This window comes from Rhyacophila brunnea, unplaced genomic scaffold (genome assembly GCF_057557595.1).
Source record: "Rhyacophila brunnea isolate RB1 unplaced genomic scaffold, BYU_Rbru_1.0 scaffold_7, whole genome shotgun sequence".
Classification (NCBI taxonomy): Eukaryota; Metazoa; Arthropoda; class Insecta; order Trichoptera; family Rhyacophilidae; genus Rhyacophila; species Rhyacophila brunnea.
In genome coordinates this window covers 2,453,910-2,473,028 of record NW_028233339.1, presented here as the reverse complement: position 1 = coordinate 2,473,028, position 19,119 = coordinate 2,453,910, and the positions used below count along the sequence as shown (strand labels likewise).

Sequence of the window (19,119 nt, the reverse complement as noted above, 5' to 3'; positions counted from 1 at the left end):
TGTATAATAATATCATAATACACTAGGATGTTTGTTAATGTGACAGTCGATTTTAAACGACAATAACTAATAACTTATTGTATACTCTTCAGTCATTATAGAATACCGAAATCTGCTTGCAGGTACGTTATCAATAAATAGAATGGCAGTGGACCACTCGTTGCTTGTGCAAAAAGTTATGCTCAGGCTTTATTAATCTAAGGATGGCGGTGACCTAACCCAATGCGGGAAAAATTTTATTACCTACCTCGCTCACCCCTTTCACCCGCCATACAAGGACACTTTCCGAGGATGTAATCGACTACTTACGATTCTCACGTCACCAAGCATGTGTGGAAATTTGTTATATTATTAGTGTTTGTGATATCGCATAGAAGTGACGTATATAGTAGACCTTGCCTTTATTGCGGTAGTGATGATTAACTTAACAAAATAAATCTGGTGTTCCATCCAAAAATATGTGGCGTAAAATTGATAAAAATATTTTCTTATTTTTCTAATCATAATATCACTAAAATATCTAGTACACATGGCAACACTTACCGAAATTAAAAAAATTGATTAATTCTGAATTATTCGGTTTCCCACAGTCGTGTACCGAGAATCCCGGTAGCTCAGAGGGCACAGTTTAAGGGACGGCTTTGAGAATTGTTCATCAAATGGTGTTCATAAATTTTCATATAGTATAAATAAAATACTTAGACCAAATTACCACTGAATAATTTGGAACAACCAACCTGTATTATTTTGTAGATAACGAATATGCGATGTGTCACTTAAAGATTACGTTAAATGCTCACAAGTACGAATACATAATTTTTCAGGGTAAACGTTAAATAATCGATCAGTCTCGACACCAGTTTTGCCATGACGTATTAAATTAAGGCAGGGAATGAAAAAAATAAAACTCCCCTCATAAACGATCGTGAACATATCAGAATTTGTCAACAGATGAATACATAATTTGAAAGTCGTTTAAAATGAACTCTATACCTACACATAACAAACATAAATTTGTGGTCATTTCTATACTTACATCATTATTATCATATTCTACCAACGTGTCTACATGGTATGTAGTTAAGGCTATACCTCAGCTGAGGCATGGTCTAAAAAGATCGTGACTAGGCGATGCGCGGATTGCGGGTCGTGGGTGTAAATGACGCTAGCCGAACGAAATATAATTTGTCATAAAAATGCAACATGCGTCCTTTTTATGTTATGTTTATTATTATATTCGTAATAATAATAGTATATTCATTGACATGTTTTCTTTTTCAATTACATGCGGAACGATTTTTAGTCATCTTTACACGATTTAAGAATATATTCATCCGACTCCATCACAAAAGAAATTGACGTGCGAACAGGTCGACGATCCCTCTCCGAATGGCAACGCAGCCGAAATTTCGTTCCACATAGTGTTGAAAATTATTTGCCGTTTCACTTATATACGCTCTTAGAGTAGCTGTGGAAAATATGTCTTTTTCAGATTTTCGCCAGATGTGTGACATATTCTGGAAAACGTTCATCTTTAGTATTGACACTTTGTATGGAGGGTGTACCATGCATAGCGTATGCCGTATATCAACGCAGTAGTGTGTAAAATCTATAAATGCCAGATTACTAAATGCATTAGCCATCGTCGTTGACAAGAAAGAGCGCCGAGGAAACATAAATCCTGCGTCGCAACGGGTAGGTATGCGCGACACGGCCTCCGCCTAATAACACTGGCACACTGGCGCCACTCGCGACGGAGCGGCCGAGAACCGCACCAGCCGTTCACTTCCGAGGGGGGCGATAACCAGTTCCGGCGGATGAGGCTCTTGCGCAATGGCAGCCGTGAAATGCGCGGGGAGGGTTGCGCAATGAAACACGCGGGTCAATGACGTCACGCGACACATTTTTTCGCAATTAAATTAATAAAATCGCAAACATGTTTCATATTAACAATAACACCAAAGTCTTGAGCTATATACATAGTGAGTCTGTAACAGCATACTATTCAAAACATAAAATACTGAAATAATACATAGGTACTTTTTCAAACTGTGTGAGTGTGAACAAATATCTCTACGATAATACTGTCATAAGATACGTAGATATGACAGCGAAACGTGGAATTCCTTTGAAAGAAACAGTCTGAGGAAGATTTTTGGACCCACGCAAGAAACCTGCAGAATTAGACAAAGTGAATGAAGCGGATACACGTACACTGTATGCTAAACAAGGGTTCCAAGAAGGATCCTCACCAAACGTCAAGGTGCAATGTGAAAGGTGGGAATAATACGGCTCCGCTGGATCGATGAAGTCAGAGGACACGCTGCTTGGAGTGCAAGACTAGTTGGAGACTACTGGGAATTATAGAAGGAGAATTAAGTAAACCAAGGCTCGATTTAAGCTGTAGCGTCATTTCAATAAAGGAATTATCTCGCATAAACTTATACGACGACACTGACAATAACAATTAGGAGTAGGGTCATTCATGGTGGAAAATAATTGTTGGCAGTTTATTTTAGAAAAAAATATAAATTGGTCCGCCGCCATTCGAAATAATTAAAAAGTTAAGTGATTTGTTATCAATTCCTTCAATGGAAATGTTAACCATTTTTTTCTGGATCAATGCTTGCATGAACTATTCACGATTCCTCGTAAAGAAATGTTAAAGATGACTTTTTTAACTGTCTACGCTAAGCCACCAATCGCTTTTAAAGGTGCCTAATTCTTTTTAACAGAGAATGCGGCACTTCGTATCCTTGTGGCACAACCTCAAGGGTTCCGTCGCCGTGGCCGACCATCCCTCACCTTCAGCAGTGCTACAAAAGCGACATACGCGCTGCAGGTCTGGCATGGCAACCCTATGCCCCAACGCTAGCGCGTGACTGGGTGAAAGAAGGAATTTAAAAAAAAATCGAAGGAGCATGGCTCGTTAAAAAACAACGAGTCCATCGAAGTCATCAAAAACAAATGGTTACAGAGAATAAAACTTCGTTTTCCATCCAACCGATTCTAAGATCCAGAAATATACACAGAAAAACGAAAATAGTGATTTATGTATACAACAATTCTACAGAGGAATCCTTGACCATACCAGTGACAACTGCTGAGACAGGTACTTCAGGTATAAATCTGTGAGCATTCATGGATCCGTGAACGGTGGGAGAATGGAGAATCCGGTACATTGGCGAACTATAAAATCTGTGACGATTGAATGGCTCTTAAATTCGAAAGACGACGCTTGACAACTTCACATGGCTCGTGGGAAGGGACCTATTGGAAGGTTAAGACTTCACGGCAGAGACAACGTCTGGAAAGTCGAGTATTTAAGGGTGGAAAATGAAAGAAGAATTTACAATGACAGCCATATTTTAATATCTTTACTCTGTCTCAGAATACACGCAAATATAATATGACACAAATCTCAAATTGTTACGCGAGTTTTGTTTCTGACCATGCGAACATATCACCAATTCCCATACACAGTTTATCATTGAATAACGAGGCTTTCGCATCACATTGTATTCCATATTGTAGATGTAGGTATTATTAAGCGAATCTATACTAAAAATCAAGACATTAAATCTTTTGTTTTTCCTAAAATTTCAAAAATTCTGTGTTCCTTCATTGGTTAAACGTAAGTCAAATCTCATTCAAAATATCTTTTCCTCAAATAAGTAATATTAAGTTCCATAGCATTTGTATCTTTTTTTTGCCAAATCTGAAGAACTGTGATAGTTTGTAAAAGTTACACGAGTTTTAAATTTTTTAAAAGGTAAAAATAATAAAAAATGATTTCCATTTTATAAGGTTCTTTAAAACGTAAGTGACTAAAATACGTGTCAGTGCATTTATATCCACAACACTACATTTTAAATATTATTATTTTCAATATATTTAGCCTGTAGATGCGTACCAATAACACAATACGTACAGCACGATGCGGCGTAAAAACCACAACGAAACCGAACTCAACTACACTACACTTTGGTGGAAAAGGGATACCATGACATTGCCTCATGCTCAATGCACAATAAATGTGTAGTTTAATAAAAATTAGTCGCATTTAAAAACATACAATTGCATAGGTACCTATTCGATTTGTCTGTAGATATAATATTAGAAATCGATATATTCTACCTAATTTCATGCAGACAGAGGTTTTATATTACCTATCGACTGTTAAAAGGTAGAAAAACACAACACATGTGACTATTTCTAACTTTTCAATAAGTACCAATGGTAGGTAAGTCGTGAAAATGCATTGTAGATATTTCTGATTTGTTAGATCGCAACTGCGAAAAAATACCGCGAGTGATTTCGCATTGCAAATTCATTTGTAGCAAAATTCACACGTGTACCATTCATTAGCTTTATTTTCCAGAACCGCATAGAGATTGAAAGCACGCTTTGCATTAATTAACTATTACAAGCTTTAAAGTTTTTTTGGTACAATTCTGTTTACTGGAAGCCAGGCGGGCACAGCGGTATTTTTCATTGCCGATTTCGGCAAAATCCATAAATTCAATAATGATAACCTAACCTAACCGAACAAAATAAATAATCCAGTATATCAGATATTTGTTTGCCGCTGGCTTCCACTAAATAAATGACTAAACCGCCATTGGTTCGACGGGTAATCGCGTAAAATGGGATTGTAGCAACCTACTATTTTCGTTACAAACAATGCATTCAATCAGATTATTTTTCAACCATATTCAGAGAATCTGGATATCCAATATTATATAACATCCAGTGTTAATTATCTGTAAGTAAGAAGTATACATCGGTAAGTCAAAATTATGTGAAAATGAGTTAAGTATTAGGTACCATGTTAAAATTTGTATTTTTTGTTCTCTATAATAATGATAAACAGCAGTAACTCAAACTTAAATAAAAAGAAAGATTTAAAAAAAAAACCGTTTTGGGTATTAAAAAAAGTAAATACTATTTTAAAACTAGAAATAGCGAAAAACAAAGAATATATATAAGAATAATAATGGAGGTATGTAGATACATCACTAAAAATAACGGATCTTTAATGTGCGAAATATCACAAAATTGTCTCTCCTGTTTCAAAAGTTTCTCTAATTCCGTTTAAATTTAAATGATGAAGCGAAACTTCGCAATATTGAGACCACACAAGGAGAAATCAATATTTAAAAACCTTTAAGACAGCAGCAATATTTAAAATAACCACAAGCCTGTCAAAATCCACCATGATTATCAATCTTATCGGCACCCTTTCGTGAAAACCAAGCCGCCTTGAGTCTACACCGCCAGATGTCCTTCGGGTGAAAATCAATAAATTTTGCCATCTAGATAGGTTACATGTCTCAATAAAATGGCAGTAAAACATCAAAACGAGGTCGTGTTTGCCAATTCATGTAACTTTTTCCATTTCCCTTATATAATATTATCATCATCAGCCGGGGTCAATTCACTGCTGGATGAAGGCCTCCCCAAGCTTTCTCCAACTCTCTCGGTCCTGTGTTGTTCGCTGCCACGTATTTCCGCCGAACTTTACCAGTTCGTCAATCCAGCGGCTTTTAGGGCGACCCTGTGGCCGTTTCGTACCCCTTGGGTACCATTGGATGACGGCATTTGTCCAGCGGCCGTCCTTTCGGCGAGCAATGTGCCCCGCCCATCTCCATTTCAGCTGTTTGACCGCTATTACATCGCGTACTCTTGTCTGCTTCCTAACCCATTCGTTTCTCTTACGGTCCTTTCGCGTGATGCCCAACATGCACCTCTCCATCTAATATAATATTATAATTATACAAAAACAATATCGATTATTTTGATTCAAATTATAAAATGTTAGTGACTCGCGTTAGTATGGCAAGTTATTAAGCGTATGTACTAGGGATTGCAATACCGGTATTTAAAAACCGATATCCCAGTATTTATCGATACCGAAATACTGGTTTTAAAAATCAGACAACACCGATATATTAGGTATAGACAGTGGAAACAAAATGTATTAATTAACATAAAAGGCTTAACAGGACTGGTAGGTTACGCGATGTTTGGTTTACTTCCGTGGCCCTTCATCGTCCTTGGTGACCAGCAATGACACATGCTATAAAATATTAATATGTTAAAGAGAGAGGACAAAAATACAGCATTCCCCAACTTGTCATTCAAGGAAAGATCAATGGGAAGCACAATGAATCAATGGGAAGCACAATGGGAAGCACAATAAGAAGAAGAAAGAGATTTTTTACATATAAATAGATATTATATTTATTGGTAGATACCTACTTCTGTTTTTTCCAATTATTTTCAATAATTATTAGGTATTAGTATTTTCATTCGGTATTGCAATCAATATTATCTACAAGTACCTACCGATATTAGTTTCATAAATGTAATGCAGAATGCCTTCCCCCCACCCCGTGGATCTCGAAATCGAATCGTGCAGCTCACATTCAAATGTGTATTTGATCCTGAGCAAGGACATAATCAGTCGAGCAAATGGCTTCGGAAATTGATTTGACCAGAAATAATGCTATTTATTTAATATTTAGTACAGGCAATAGTGTTACTACACTGTCAAATATGTATACTACCTATAACCATAATGTAAATACATAGGTTACAGGCAGGGTCGCGTTAAGACTTTGTAGGCCCCTGGGCTACAGATACTGTGAGCCCTACCCAGTAATATGTGTACAGGCCTAACTAACATTTAAAATTCAAACATTTACTTTGAATATTTTTTTGGAAACAAATTTCTAGAAAACGCCAGTAAATTGTCAGTTCCCAAGAACATCGCTGTCAATTACCATGAGGGCAAATCTTTAGTCGTAGTGCCGGATCTAAGTATATTCTTTAGCTGTTTCATCTTGTCTAGTCAGATTATCGTTTAAAAAAACACGTGCGAGTGGTTAACAACCTTATAGTGTTTCATGCTTATGTTTAAATTAAACAAAATGCCCAAAAAAGTTCTTAAAGTGAAAAATGTCTGATGCAAATTTAAGCTCAAGACTATCCGAGTAAATCCTCTTAAACATGATAGATACAATAATGGCAACCAGGATATTACAGAAAGAGAATATAATATTACGATGATCTCACTGTCGACTCATGCAATAATACCACACAAAATGCTCTACTTCAATAGACCGGAAGGGAAGATAACACCGCATTTCTGTGGCTAAGATGGTGGAAGAGAACTTGAAGACATGCAAAGGAAATTGAAGGCAATTGCTGCCAAGATCCACAATATGTTATAGTGCCGATTGATTATTGAAAATATGCCTTGAGAGCCTCCAGATGGCAGGCAGAGGCCTCTAATCTGTTGCTCGTAAAACCCGTGCCGTAATCCGGCCTTGGTTTTTGGCAGAAAAGATAACAGTGTGATACAATGTCGATCAGTTCAACAGCCCGCGGTCTGATACTACAGGCTTGTACCTACAGTGGTTTTTGATTTATTGCATTCCTTCGAAAGGCGAGAATTATGGCAGTCTTTTTTTCATACAAAAAAAACCACCAAACCGAATATGCATTTACGCACAATGCAGATCGTGATCGCTGTCCGACGGACGTTCAGAAAAGGATATTTTAACATCACAATATAATGAGAACTTTAAAGTATTGCCTGCGCAGGGAAAAAAATATTGCGAATTCTATAGAACATTTCTTTTGCAATTTCAGTACATACAGGAAATAAACGAAAAATTAACTTGTAAGTAATCAGTTATGCTCAAATAAAAAGGAACAGTTATTACTGTACGTTAATTAAGATACTCTAGGTACAAAACGAGTTTCATTATAATATAATAACAACTTATAATGATTGTTCCCTTTTTTACGTATTTGGTATGCATGTAGGGTAAGGTAAGGTTATTTGGCAGTATTTTGAGTAAATGTAAAAAATGAACACTTTAAAATAAAAAGTTTTATTCTTTTTAAGGAATCACATAAAGATTATAATGTTAAAAATGTATGAGTAGAAGAAAATATTGATAAAGTTATTTGTTTAAACGTAATATTAAACTTATTAATGTATCATCAATGACTAGGTAATTTGGCAATAGGATATTTAATTTGGCAATAGTGGTTAGGTAATTTGGCACTATGATAAAGCATACAAATATTTAAAATATTATTTCGTTTATAACTACTATTTATCATTATCCGAATTCATGGATCCACTGCACTTATCACACATGAAAATATCTTTTTCTGTGGACTCGTCTTGGCAGCGTACATTATAAGGAACATAGCAAAACGAACACTGAATACATGACGTAATACTATTCTTTCTGACATCTGAGAGATACTGGGTATGAAAAATCTCAACCATTCTTCAAATAGTTCAGCATTTTATTAGAATTAGGCAAAAAAAAAATTGTTATGCTGAAAAAAAAATAGCAAATGTGTGTAGTATAAGCATGATAGGTAATTTGGCAATAGTCTTATTTAACTTAATTGTGATGAAATATCATTAAATATGTCGTAATACATATAACAGTATTTTATACTATCTAGAAATCAAATAAAATCAATAAAATTTTACCTTTGAAAAATTATTATAACGGGCACTTATAATTTTGAAGTTAAAAAGTTAATATTTTCACACTATTAGCTAAGCAATCACAGCAACACACTAAATGTTACATTCAAAATAGTTTCATAACAAAAAACTACGTTTATTTTTTAATCGCACTAGTATAAATTGATTTCAGTTGTAAAAGTCATGACATTACAGTAAATGAAATAAGACAGGTCTCTTTGAAATCAACAAAATACGTATGTTTCAACAAGACAAACGCTTTACTGTTTTGTACCATCGAAGACGCGTGTGATAATCGTCGTCTGTAAATTATTTTAATATTATTAGATATTTTTCCATCTATCAGTGAGTCTTTGAAGCATATATAGCGATAGGTTATTTAACAGTCATTTTTTCAAAAACTACTGCCAAATTACCTATACTGCCAAAATACCTTACCTTACATTTTAACCGAGCAAACCGCGAGTGTAGGAAACACAAGGTGCTTTAGTTTTGACGAAACAAAAGTAACAATGAGGCACCCTAGAATTAATACTACATCATTGTTAGGTTTGTTTTGTCAAAAATAATCACATAGAACCTTGTAGTTTAAATTAAGAAGTTAATATTTATGGTGGCATTTATATTTTGTATAATCTTGATAACATGGTCAGAAAAAACGATTTGGAAACGTTGCATTCAGATTAAACAAAGTAAAAAATATATCCTACAAATACGCAGATATCGTCGTTTTAAAATATTTTTCTCACAAATATTCGTTTTATCTCTCGAGAACAGCCTGTGGAACCAACCCCAAACGTTGATCAAAGAAGATATGGTGACTTCCCAAAAACTAAATAATATACTGTTCGGCTTCTTACGCCGCGCATTTTTTACATGCTGGCAGTGTAATAGTAATGGTTTTAGTTCCAGAAACGGCCGCAGTGACGTATACGTCTCGATATGGCAGTCGAAGTCTAGTGAACTTATTATATTAGGTAGAGTAATACTTCATAACTTTGCACTCTGGCGCTAGAATGAATATGTAATATTCTAAAAATATTTTTGTTACATATTATATTACATATTTATTTATTTATTACTAGATATATTAATAAAATTGAATATCATTCGATCTAATTTTATGCGAGGTAATCAAGCAAAGAGGCGTACCAGTGTAGTAAAAAATGCAAAAAGTGCAGTTATAAAACGTATACTTACTCTACTGACAAGGTGTCACGTTGTTCCACAATAAATAAATTATCCAATAAGATAGCAAGCACAACTTACAATCATTTTCTTAAACCTTCTGCCTACCGATGGAAATATTATAGACCTCTCACATCTCCCATCCCTTCGCTTGTATTTTCATCCCTATTAAAATTGACCCAAACCGATGTATTTGATTCATTGAGCAGGTCGCATTTAATAACATAGAGCGAACAAAGTGTTAATAATGGCCAGTGAAGGTTCTCAGGAGTTTCGGGGAGGGGTCGAAGCCCCCCGAACTAATAACATGTTTCCACGTTCGATTTTGGCAGAGCGTGGCAGGAGGCCAGTGCCTGAATATTTCGCGCACCAAACCGTCCGATGAAATATGCATTGTTATTATTTATGATATCGACGGGAGGGTGTACTAAGCATCGCGATCTTGCCGCAAACCAAAATAAACCACTTCGATTAAAGGCTTTAGGCAACACCTTCAGAACGTAAATCTTTGTGAGTATTTTTGTAAGTAACGAAGTCAATTAACACGTAAAAACTATCAATTCATCTTAATGATGAGCCAAAACGCCAAGAAAACTTACAGTTACCATCAAAATCGTGACATCCCAGGATAGGTCCTGGTTTCCTTCAATTACTCTCTCCACCTGTCCATATCCACTACATTAGACGCTTTCCAATTCGGTGCCGATTAAATATACAAAATGAAGAAAACGAGCTATGTTAACGGCCTATGACTAAACAGTCGGTAAACTTTGTAGGAAATAATATATTTGTATCATTATGATCCTCTATCTTTTACCGTCACGTGAATAAAGATTAAATAATCACTTAAAATATTATTTGAATACTATAAAATAATATTATTTTAAGCGCTATTAATATGAAATTAAAATGTAGCCAGATTTTATTACATAGATTGAAGCTATTTTCCAAATTATGTCAATGCGTCCATTATATATTTAAGTAGTTTATTGTACACATGACATTTTATAATTTAAAAAAATCTGTAAAACTTTCTAATGGAGTTTTAAATTGGCTCGTTCGTAAATTTGGCTAAATTTCAACATTAAAAAAATATATAATTACCATGTTATACATACCATTTTATACACAATATACTTATAATATTATACCCCGTTTACAGATGCATGGATTTACTGCCGACAGTAAGTATTATCGCGGCCATAACAATATAATGTACGTGTAAACATGTATTATCTTGCAGTTGCAAGATTGCATGCATTAATCAAGAAAGTTCGGAAGCTTCTGAATGTTCATGAGACAGTTGGGATTTTTTCGATCCGCGCCTGCGCAGTAGAACGATAGTGGCGAACCTGCCGCCAAAAAAACGAATGACACCACGAAGGCACTCATTCTGAGGTTATCCGATTTTTACGACCTGTCAAATAGTTATTGTCACGATACTTTGAAATACGCACTATTGCTGTCAGTAAATCCATGCACTTGTACAGGCGATATTACGTTATAATGAGTTACTTAATTGGGTTAGTGTATATGAGGCGCCCAGTATCAAAGTGGGCCAAAGGTACCTTGATGTTTTTTACAGGAAGGGCGGAAAACTGTAGTTATACTTTTGACAATGTACGAGGGTGGGTCAATAAGTCCTTAGAAAAGCCGACAGGTGGCGCGACTAGTACTGTAAGCGGTTTGTTTTCATGCAGCGGCACTACCGATTCAGTATGCTGCGAAGTTTCAATCAGATTGGTCGGGTTGTTGTGTGTTTCTCGTACATTTAAAAAAAAAAATTGCTTGTGGAAAATGGAAAAATGGAAAATGGAGAAAATTGAGTTTAGAGCTGTTATTAAACATTTTAATATAAAAGGGTTAACAGCAAAGGAAATAAAAAATGAGTTGGATTTAGTTCACGGCATATCTGCTCCTTCACTTGCAACTATTTATAACTGGTTAAATGAATTTAAACGTGGTCGTACATCAACAAAGGATGAACCACGCTCAGGACGTCCTGTAGAGGTGACTACACCAGAAATGATCAATAAAATCTACGATATGGTGTTAAGTGACCGAAGATTAAAGTTGAGTGAGATAATTGAGGTTACAGGGATCTCAAAAGGTAGCGTCATTTCTATTTTACATGACAAATTGGGCATGAAAAATATTTCTGCAAGATGGGTGCCGCGTTTGCTCACAGTCGACAATAAACGCAATAGGGTGGTGGCCTCTAAAGCCCTGTTGTCGCTCATGCAACGAAATCCGGATGAATTTTTTCGTCGCTTTGTGACTGTAGATGAAACATGGATACACCACTATACTCCCGAGACGAAAGAACAGTCAAAGCAGTGGATTGCGAAGGCAAACCATGTCCAAAGAAGGCGAAAACCGTAAAATCAGCTGGTAAGGTTATGGCTACTGTATTTTGGGATGCACGTGAAATTATTTTCGTTGACTATTTGGAAAAAGGAAAAACAATAACAGGGGATTATTATGCATCTTTATTGGACCAGCTAAAAAACAAAATTGAAGAAAAACGGCCTCATTTAAACAGGAAAAAAATCCTCTTTCATCAGGACAATGCCCGTGTTCACACATGTTTACGATCAATGGCTAAAATTGAAGAATTGAAGTTCGAATTGGTCGACCACCCACCGTATTCGCCAGATTTAGCCCCCAGTGACTTTTTCCTTTTCCCAAACTTAAAAAAATGGCTAAGTGGACAACGTTTTTTTTCAAATGAAGAAGTCATCGATCGGACAAATGCTTATTATGAGGACCTTCCGAAAACTTATTTTTCTGACGGTTTAAAAAAAATTGAGAAACGTCTTACCAAGTGTATTGAGCTCCAAGAAGATTATGTTGAGAAATAAAAAAAAAAACAAAAATAAAAACTGTTTTAATGCTTTTTTCTAAGGAATTATTGACCCACCCTCGTATATTGAAGTATTATAATATGTTTCTTAATATACTATAACCTTTCCTGAATACTTTTAAATAGTAAATTTAAGTGTAACTTTACTAAGCTCAATTTGACATCTAAAATATGCTCTCGGCTACTTTTGATACTGACTATTCTAGTTCTATACTAGTTTTAGGCCGTTTTTGATAATAAGTGATGATCTTTCAGGTCTTGCAAACGAAAGATGTGTAATGGCGGCCATATTGACTTTGGCCGTTTTGATTTTCATTTAGGTATATTTTAAAAGTCGATTTAGCATAGGTTCTGCTCGTAATATGTAAGAATGGTAGATATTGATATAAAGAATTTTTTGGCATTAAAATGTAAATAAATAACGCTGAAAAGTGCCTTTGGCCCACTTTGATACTGGGCGCCTCATATTATTATCTATCCATCCTTTGTCATTTAACAAATGCTAAGTTTTACGAAATCGTACGACAACACCATCCCCAGCGATGTTGTGGTCTGCTATAATTCCACGGCCTCGCGTGGCGGACGAAGACGAAGACAATCGAAATGACTGGCGATTCTCCAGGTTGTCGTAATATGGTGAGCTCAGCGGTCGGCCCCGGCCCGATTACAAGTTCGTTGAGAAAAAGGAAGGCTTCAAAGGCGACGAGAGTCCCTGCGAGCTAAAATTAGACATTGCATCTGCAAACACGCTATTATGCGGTGCGGCCGCAGGGCTGAATCGGGACGAAAGAAAACAACATCCATATCGTCACCCAATTTCTACGTATCATAAAGGAAAATCGATTTGTCCAGTCATCACAAATGTGTGTAGTTTTGGTGTCTCTATAGTACACATTTTTATATTATGTTGATCCATCGAGTTACATATTGTGTTACCGTGGAATGGGCTGAATACAGAACCCTTTTTCCTTTACAACATTATTGAGATGAATGCTTGAAGATAAAGACAAAACAAAAAAATTCGAGAACCTCATTTTTGAACTGTCATAACAATAACAAAAATTCACACAATTCGTGTTGTATTATGTGACGCCCGGCGTAGCGAAGGGTGGAGGTAGGCTGTTAAGATGCGCCATAAATAGTGTACATTAAACTTTGTTAGTCAAACGTATTCGTTTTTATTGAACCGAGACTACAATTTACAGATGGTATTGGTTAGTTTTTAAAAATCAATTAATCCCTGCCTAAACCAAACCATAATAGTTTTGGTATATAATATTTTGGGCGATACGACAAAATTGTCCACACTTTTTCATTCATACTTATTTGTTTTCGTTGGATTTAGAAAACATAATATTTATTACACATTTTTTTAATTCATTAAGCCCTGCCTAAACCAAACTATGATAGATTAAAAAATATAATTCTATTTACAAAATATCCCAAGTTATGTATGATTTAGTTTCATAATTTTAGATATTTTATAGATAGACGAGTATTTTTTAATTATGACTTGGTTTTCTCACGGTTTAAATGAATTTTAAAAACTAACCAATACCATCTGTAAATAAATTGTAGTCTCGGTTCAATAACAACAAATGCGTTTGACTAGCAAAGTTTAATGTACACTATTTATGGCGGATCTTAACAGCCTACCTCCACCCTTCGCATCTGTATGACGGCATCTATAATAAACCTCAGTTTAATATGTACCTATGTGTCTCAATATATAGATTTTCTTAAATTATCGATTTATTGTGAGTCGATTCGTAATACGTAGGTACTATAATGACAAACCGACCGGCACTTCAGGGGTCGTCAAACGTATGGTAAGTCTATATAAATTGCATAACAATTAATTTACTATGACGACCTTGCTTATATACTATAATCACTGCATTACACAATCAAAACAGAACATTACATAACTAAAAAAAATATTATTCTCAATATACTCGGAGGTATTAAATCCCGACCTGTGTAGTGAAAGAGGTTGCATAAAAATGCAATTTGCATCGAGCGTCGGTAAAAGAGGATGGGTAGCGGGGTTCGGGGCTGGGGGAGGGCCGGGAGGAAAGGCGCTTGCATAACGCATCCGATGCACTCCGGAGGATCCTATTGATTGCGATCTCGAAAGCGTTATTTTCGATCCTCCGGCCAGTCCAAAGAATAGCATTCATTACCTACCTACACCGCGAAAATATTCAAACAGAAGAGAGTTTGGCCTTTTTCATGTAAACTTTCTATATTACCTACAACATTAAAAAAAGCATACATAAGTGAAACGACAAATAATTTTCAACAATAGGTGGGACGACATTTCGCATTAGTCGCCAATCGGCGAGCGGCATTCGAGGTGGGAGCACGTCGATTTTTTTTTTTTTTTTGTGATGGCATCGTAAGAATATATTCTTATATCGTGCAAAGATGACTAAAAAATGTTATCCTGTACTCGAATACTCGAAAAAGAAAACATGTCAATCAATATATTATTAATATTACTACTGATATAACAATAAACATAACACTAAATGGACGCATGTTGAATTTTTATGACGAATTATGTTCCGTTCGGCACGCGTTATTAGCACAATCCGCGGGTCGCATAGTTACGATCTTTTTAGACCATGCCTCAGCTGAGGTATGGCCTTAATGGCGATTCTAACATTTTTTCAGTTGTTTGTACTGGTAGCCGTAAGAAAATAATATTGTATGCGCAGACAAATATTCTAAATAAGGATACTTCATCTATAGACAATTTTGAGTTTGGTTGAGGTCTGAATTATTAGTCGATCTCACTTCTCATTCAAAGATTCCAAGATGTATAGAAAAGACAGAGGGGATGGATACGGAGGAGTAGCGATCCTGGTGCATAAAACACTGGCGTCTAAAGAAAAGGCCCTACAGGGCCTTCAAAAACTGAACTAGAGGCATGTCAGGTAGAAATTAGAGGGACACAAAAGTTAAAAACAGTGACAGCAAGTTGATCGGCGGATCCCCTTCTAGAAGAGAAGAGGCGATATGACAGCGAGTCGCAGTCAAAGCCTCGGTAAAATCACAAAAAAAATCTCATAGGAAAAACGTGTTATGTTTGCTACAAATGGTTCTGCAATGCGAAATGGCTTGCTTCTAATTTAATCATTAGCCTTAGTAACCGTTTCTGTATTTTGAAAAGTCTCAGGGAATCCTTACCTGCGAATCTATTCTATACACAAGACTGCTTTCGCTACGGCAGCTATCGAGGGTAGTTTTTCATATTTTCGTATTAGCACTTATTGTAACAATTACAATATGGTAGTTGTAATTGTTACAATAAATGCTATGTTTTAACAGCACCTCTCTTGGCCATGCTAAATTTCAGAGCGAGATAGACAGTTTTGACTGTTTGTTTAGACCATTGATATACATCAATGGTTTAGGTTTAGACGGCTAACTTATTGCAATTGTTACAAGAAGTGCTAATCCATACAAACCTACCCTAGATAGCTGCCGTAGCGGCCGAAAGCAGTATTGTGTATCACCGTATAGAATAGATGCGCTGGTTAACACGATAAAATATTAGTTGCAGTTGTGTGTAGAAAAATCGATTAATCTTACTTTACGCCTGGCTTACTAGCAACGAACACGACATTGCGAATACTAACTCGTATCTAACTAAGTTAAAATTTCAAACATTTTATAAAAAAGGGTGGCGCGGTTTACTTAAATACGCAAACTATAGCAAATTCTCGCGAAATCCTGGTCGGGAATCACTACTATCGGATTGCATTTAATTAACATAATCAAGAGGGTGAAGAGGGTGCAGTGAGAGCTATTTATTCATTTGTACTGTAATATCAATTTATTGACACTTACTTACCTGCAAACCTTTAAAATAAAACAGAAGGCTTTTGAAATCAGTGATGAGATTATAACACTACATATAGGTAGGTATTACAACAACCGACCCACACTTGGTTTTAAGATACAGTATAACAAAGATTTGTAAAGAGTGGGGAGAAAGAGGACTTACTTTTAAGATGAGCAGACTCGATGGCGAAGACGTTAAGAGCTGTGAGCTGCAGCAGGCGACTGCAGTTGATGGGCAGCGGGGAGTGACGCAGGAGGGCCCGGAACTGGCGAAGCATTACCGCAGCACTCTCCGAAAACGTCTCCATGCTAGACAAAGATTAAAAAAAACACATTTAATTTCATATGACTATTTATACTAATAACGAATATATGACCGGTATGTTTCGGGGATGTATTGGCCACCGGTTAACAATTAATAAGGTACATATGCAGATCTGATGCCGTCCCGTGCGCATGAAAGTAGGCAATGGCTAATAACACGCTGTCCAAACTATATTACTTGGTATAATACGCCGTTTACACATGCATGGACTTACTGTTGACAATAAGTATTAATGCGGCCATAACAAGAAAATGTATGGGTAAACATGTATTATCCTGCAGTTGCAAGCTTGCATACATGAATCAAAAAAGTTTGGAAGCTTCTGAATTTTCATGCGACAGTAGGGATTTTTTCGATTCAGTAAGAACGATAGTGGCGAACCTGCCGACAAAAAAAACGAACTATACTCATTTTGAGGTTAACCATTGCCGACTCAAGTAGAAAGCCGATACATTCACAACGAGTGGTCCTACTTTTTCCGCCCCTCCCGTTGTTGTCTATAGATGACCTGTCATTGTTCTATAGAGTGCTCATACTGACGCGTCTGTCGTCTTCACACAGGGAATGGTTTGATTTGGATCGATGAGTTAAATGATAAATAATACACTAGCATTAACACACATTCTACAAATGTAATGCATAGAGCAATGCTACATATTTTTTGGAAATCGATATTACCACCGGTTTTTTGTGTGAAGGACTAGTCTGACTTTGACAGCTGATGAATAACAAGAATGTATATTATTTATAAATAACACTGATAGTTCATATATTTGATTTGAGAATTTTTTATAATTCAATTTGAAACGAGAAAGGGCGAATCAATCTGGGATCTGATTTTGACAGCTGAAAAGTGGACCACTCGTTGCTTGTGCAAAAAATTATGCTCAGGCTTAATTAATCTAAAGATGGCGGTGGGTTAACCGATTTTCACTACCTATCAAATAGTACCATCAAATGACAACATCGCGTCTCGGTTACTCTTGAAGAATGAAATTGGAGAGACAGTCCGCACTTTTACGTGTAAACATTTATTGTCACGATAGTTTAAAATACGCACTATTGGTACCAGTAAATCCATGCACGTGTGCAGGCGCTATAAAATTAAGTAAATGTGACTCGTTGTGTAACTTGGATATTTTTATGCTTTGTATCTGCCGACCGTGACAAATTATGAAAATTGATACCTACTGTAGGCCTCCGAATCCTCGGCTAGCTCCGGGCCTGGAGTGGAGGTACATTCAGATGATGGAGAGCAGGTAGGCACTGTTTATACTTATTGAAACACAAAGTTCTATATTATAGTCTGATTTATTAGCACCATAACCACAATAAAGTTACAATGTTTATCGAAATGTCTAATTTAATTAATCGAAGAAAAGTCAGAGAACACTTATTATTATAACTTAAGATTTAATGCCTTATTATTATCACTACGTTAACACTAGCGAGATTGCGCGAGCACGGGACCTTGTTGTATAAAGGTTGAGGACCGAGTCCAATAATCAAAGACAAAAAAAAATGCGCGAATAAAACGTCTAAGTCGCTGACTGACACTCGCGATCTGTCAGAGTGACAGTAGGTATGAAGGTAGAGGGGTCGACCAGTAGGTATCGAACCTTGGCGCACACTTCCTCACAAGTCCTGGGGACTTGTATGTAAATATATGGATAAAATTACGCCGCTGACCTTCGCAGGTTCAGGGTCGTAAATCCAAGCGAAGACTGATATTGAATTTAAAAATATTGGGTTTATATGCAAATCTGGCCGATTTCATCCCTTAGCTCAACGTTTTTCGGGTGACAAAATTAATTAACGGTTTCCTTACGAGAGTGGCGGAAATTGTGCAATGACTAATTACCCGCGACATCTACGTAAGGGCCGACTAAGAAAAATTATAGGCGCGAGTCGGCGCTCGCCGCTGGGCAGCGTCGCTCACTCGTCACGTACGTCCTTCGAGTACCTAGGAGTACTGAGATCGTGTAATTGCTGTAGCAATACTGCATTGTTTCTGGGCCAGCCCCACGAAAACCGCACCTACGAAGGCGTGCGAGGCATCGACGGATTCGTGGTTGAATTACCTATCGATACAGCACACCCCCCGCGTGGTGGCGCTCCTCATGGCTGAGGGAGGGGCGTTCGCGCGGCGGCCGGCTTTCCGGGCTCTAGCGGGGCGAAGGTACCTCTCACTCAGAAACAAGAGTACTACAAAGTTAGCCTGGATGATATGGCGTCATATGCCAGTGGTTAAATTGGCATATTTGTGGCACCAGGCCTACGACAGCGCATATCAATCTTTCGGCCAACTACCGTCGGGGGGCTCAACTTTGAGGCGTCCCGACGGCCTGAATACCTACTTGACGTTGGTCTAAAAAC

The 19,119-nt window shown here is 36.7% G+C and overlaps 1 protein-coding gene across 1 annotated transcript in view; it reads right to left on the bottom strand.

Moving 5' to 3' along the window:
- Smg6 (Smg6 nonsense mediated mRNA decay factor) overlaps nt 1-19,119 on the bottom strand; it is a 202,786-nt gene that overhangs the window by 139,104 nt on the left and 44,563 nt on the right. The window contains exon 14 of the mRNA XM_085957911.1: nt 16,582-16,727. Coding sequence (XP_085814037.1) covers nt 16,582-16,727 — 146 coding nt within the window. The remainder of the gene's footprint in view (nt 1-16,581; nt 16,728-19,119) is intronic.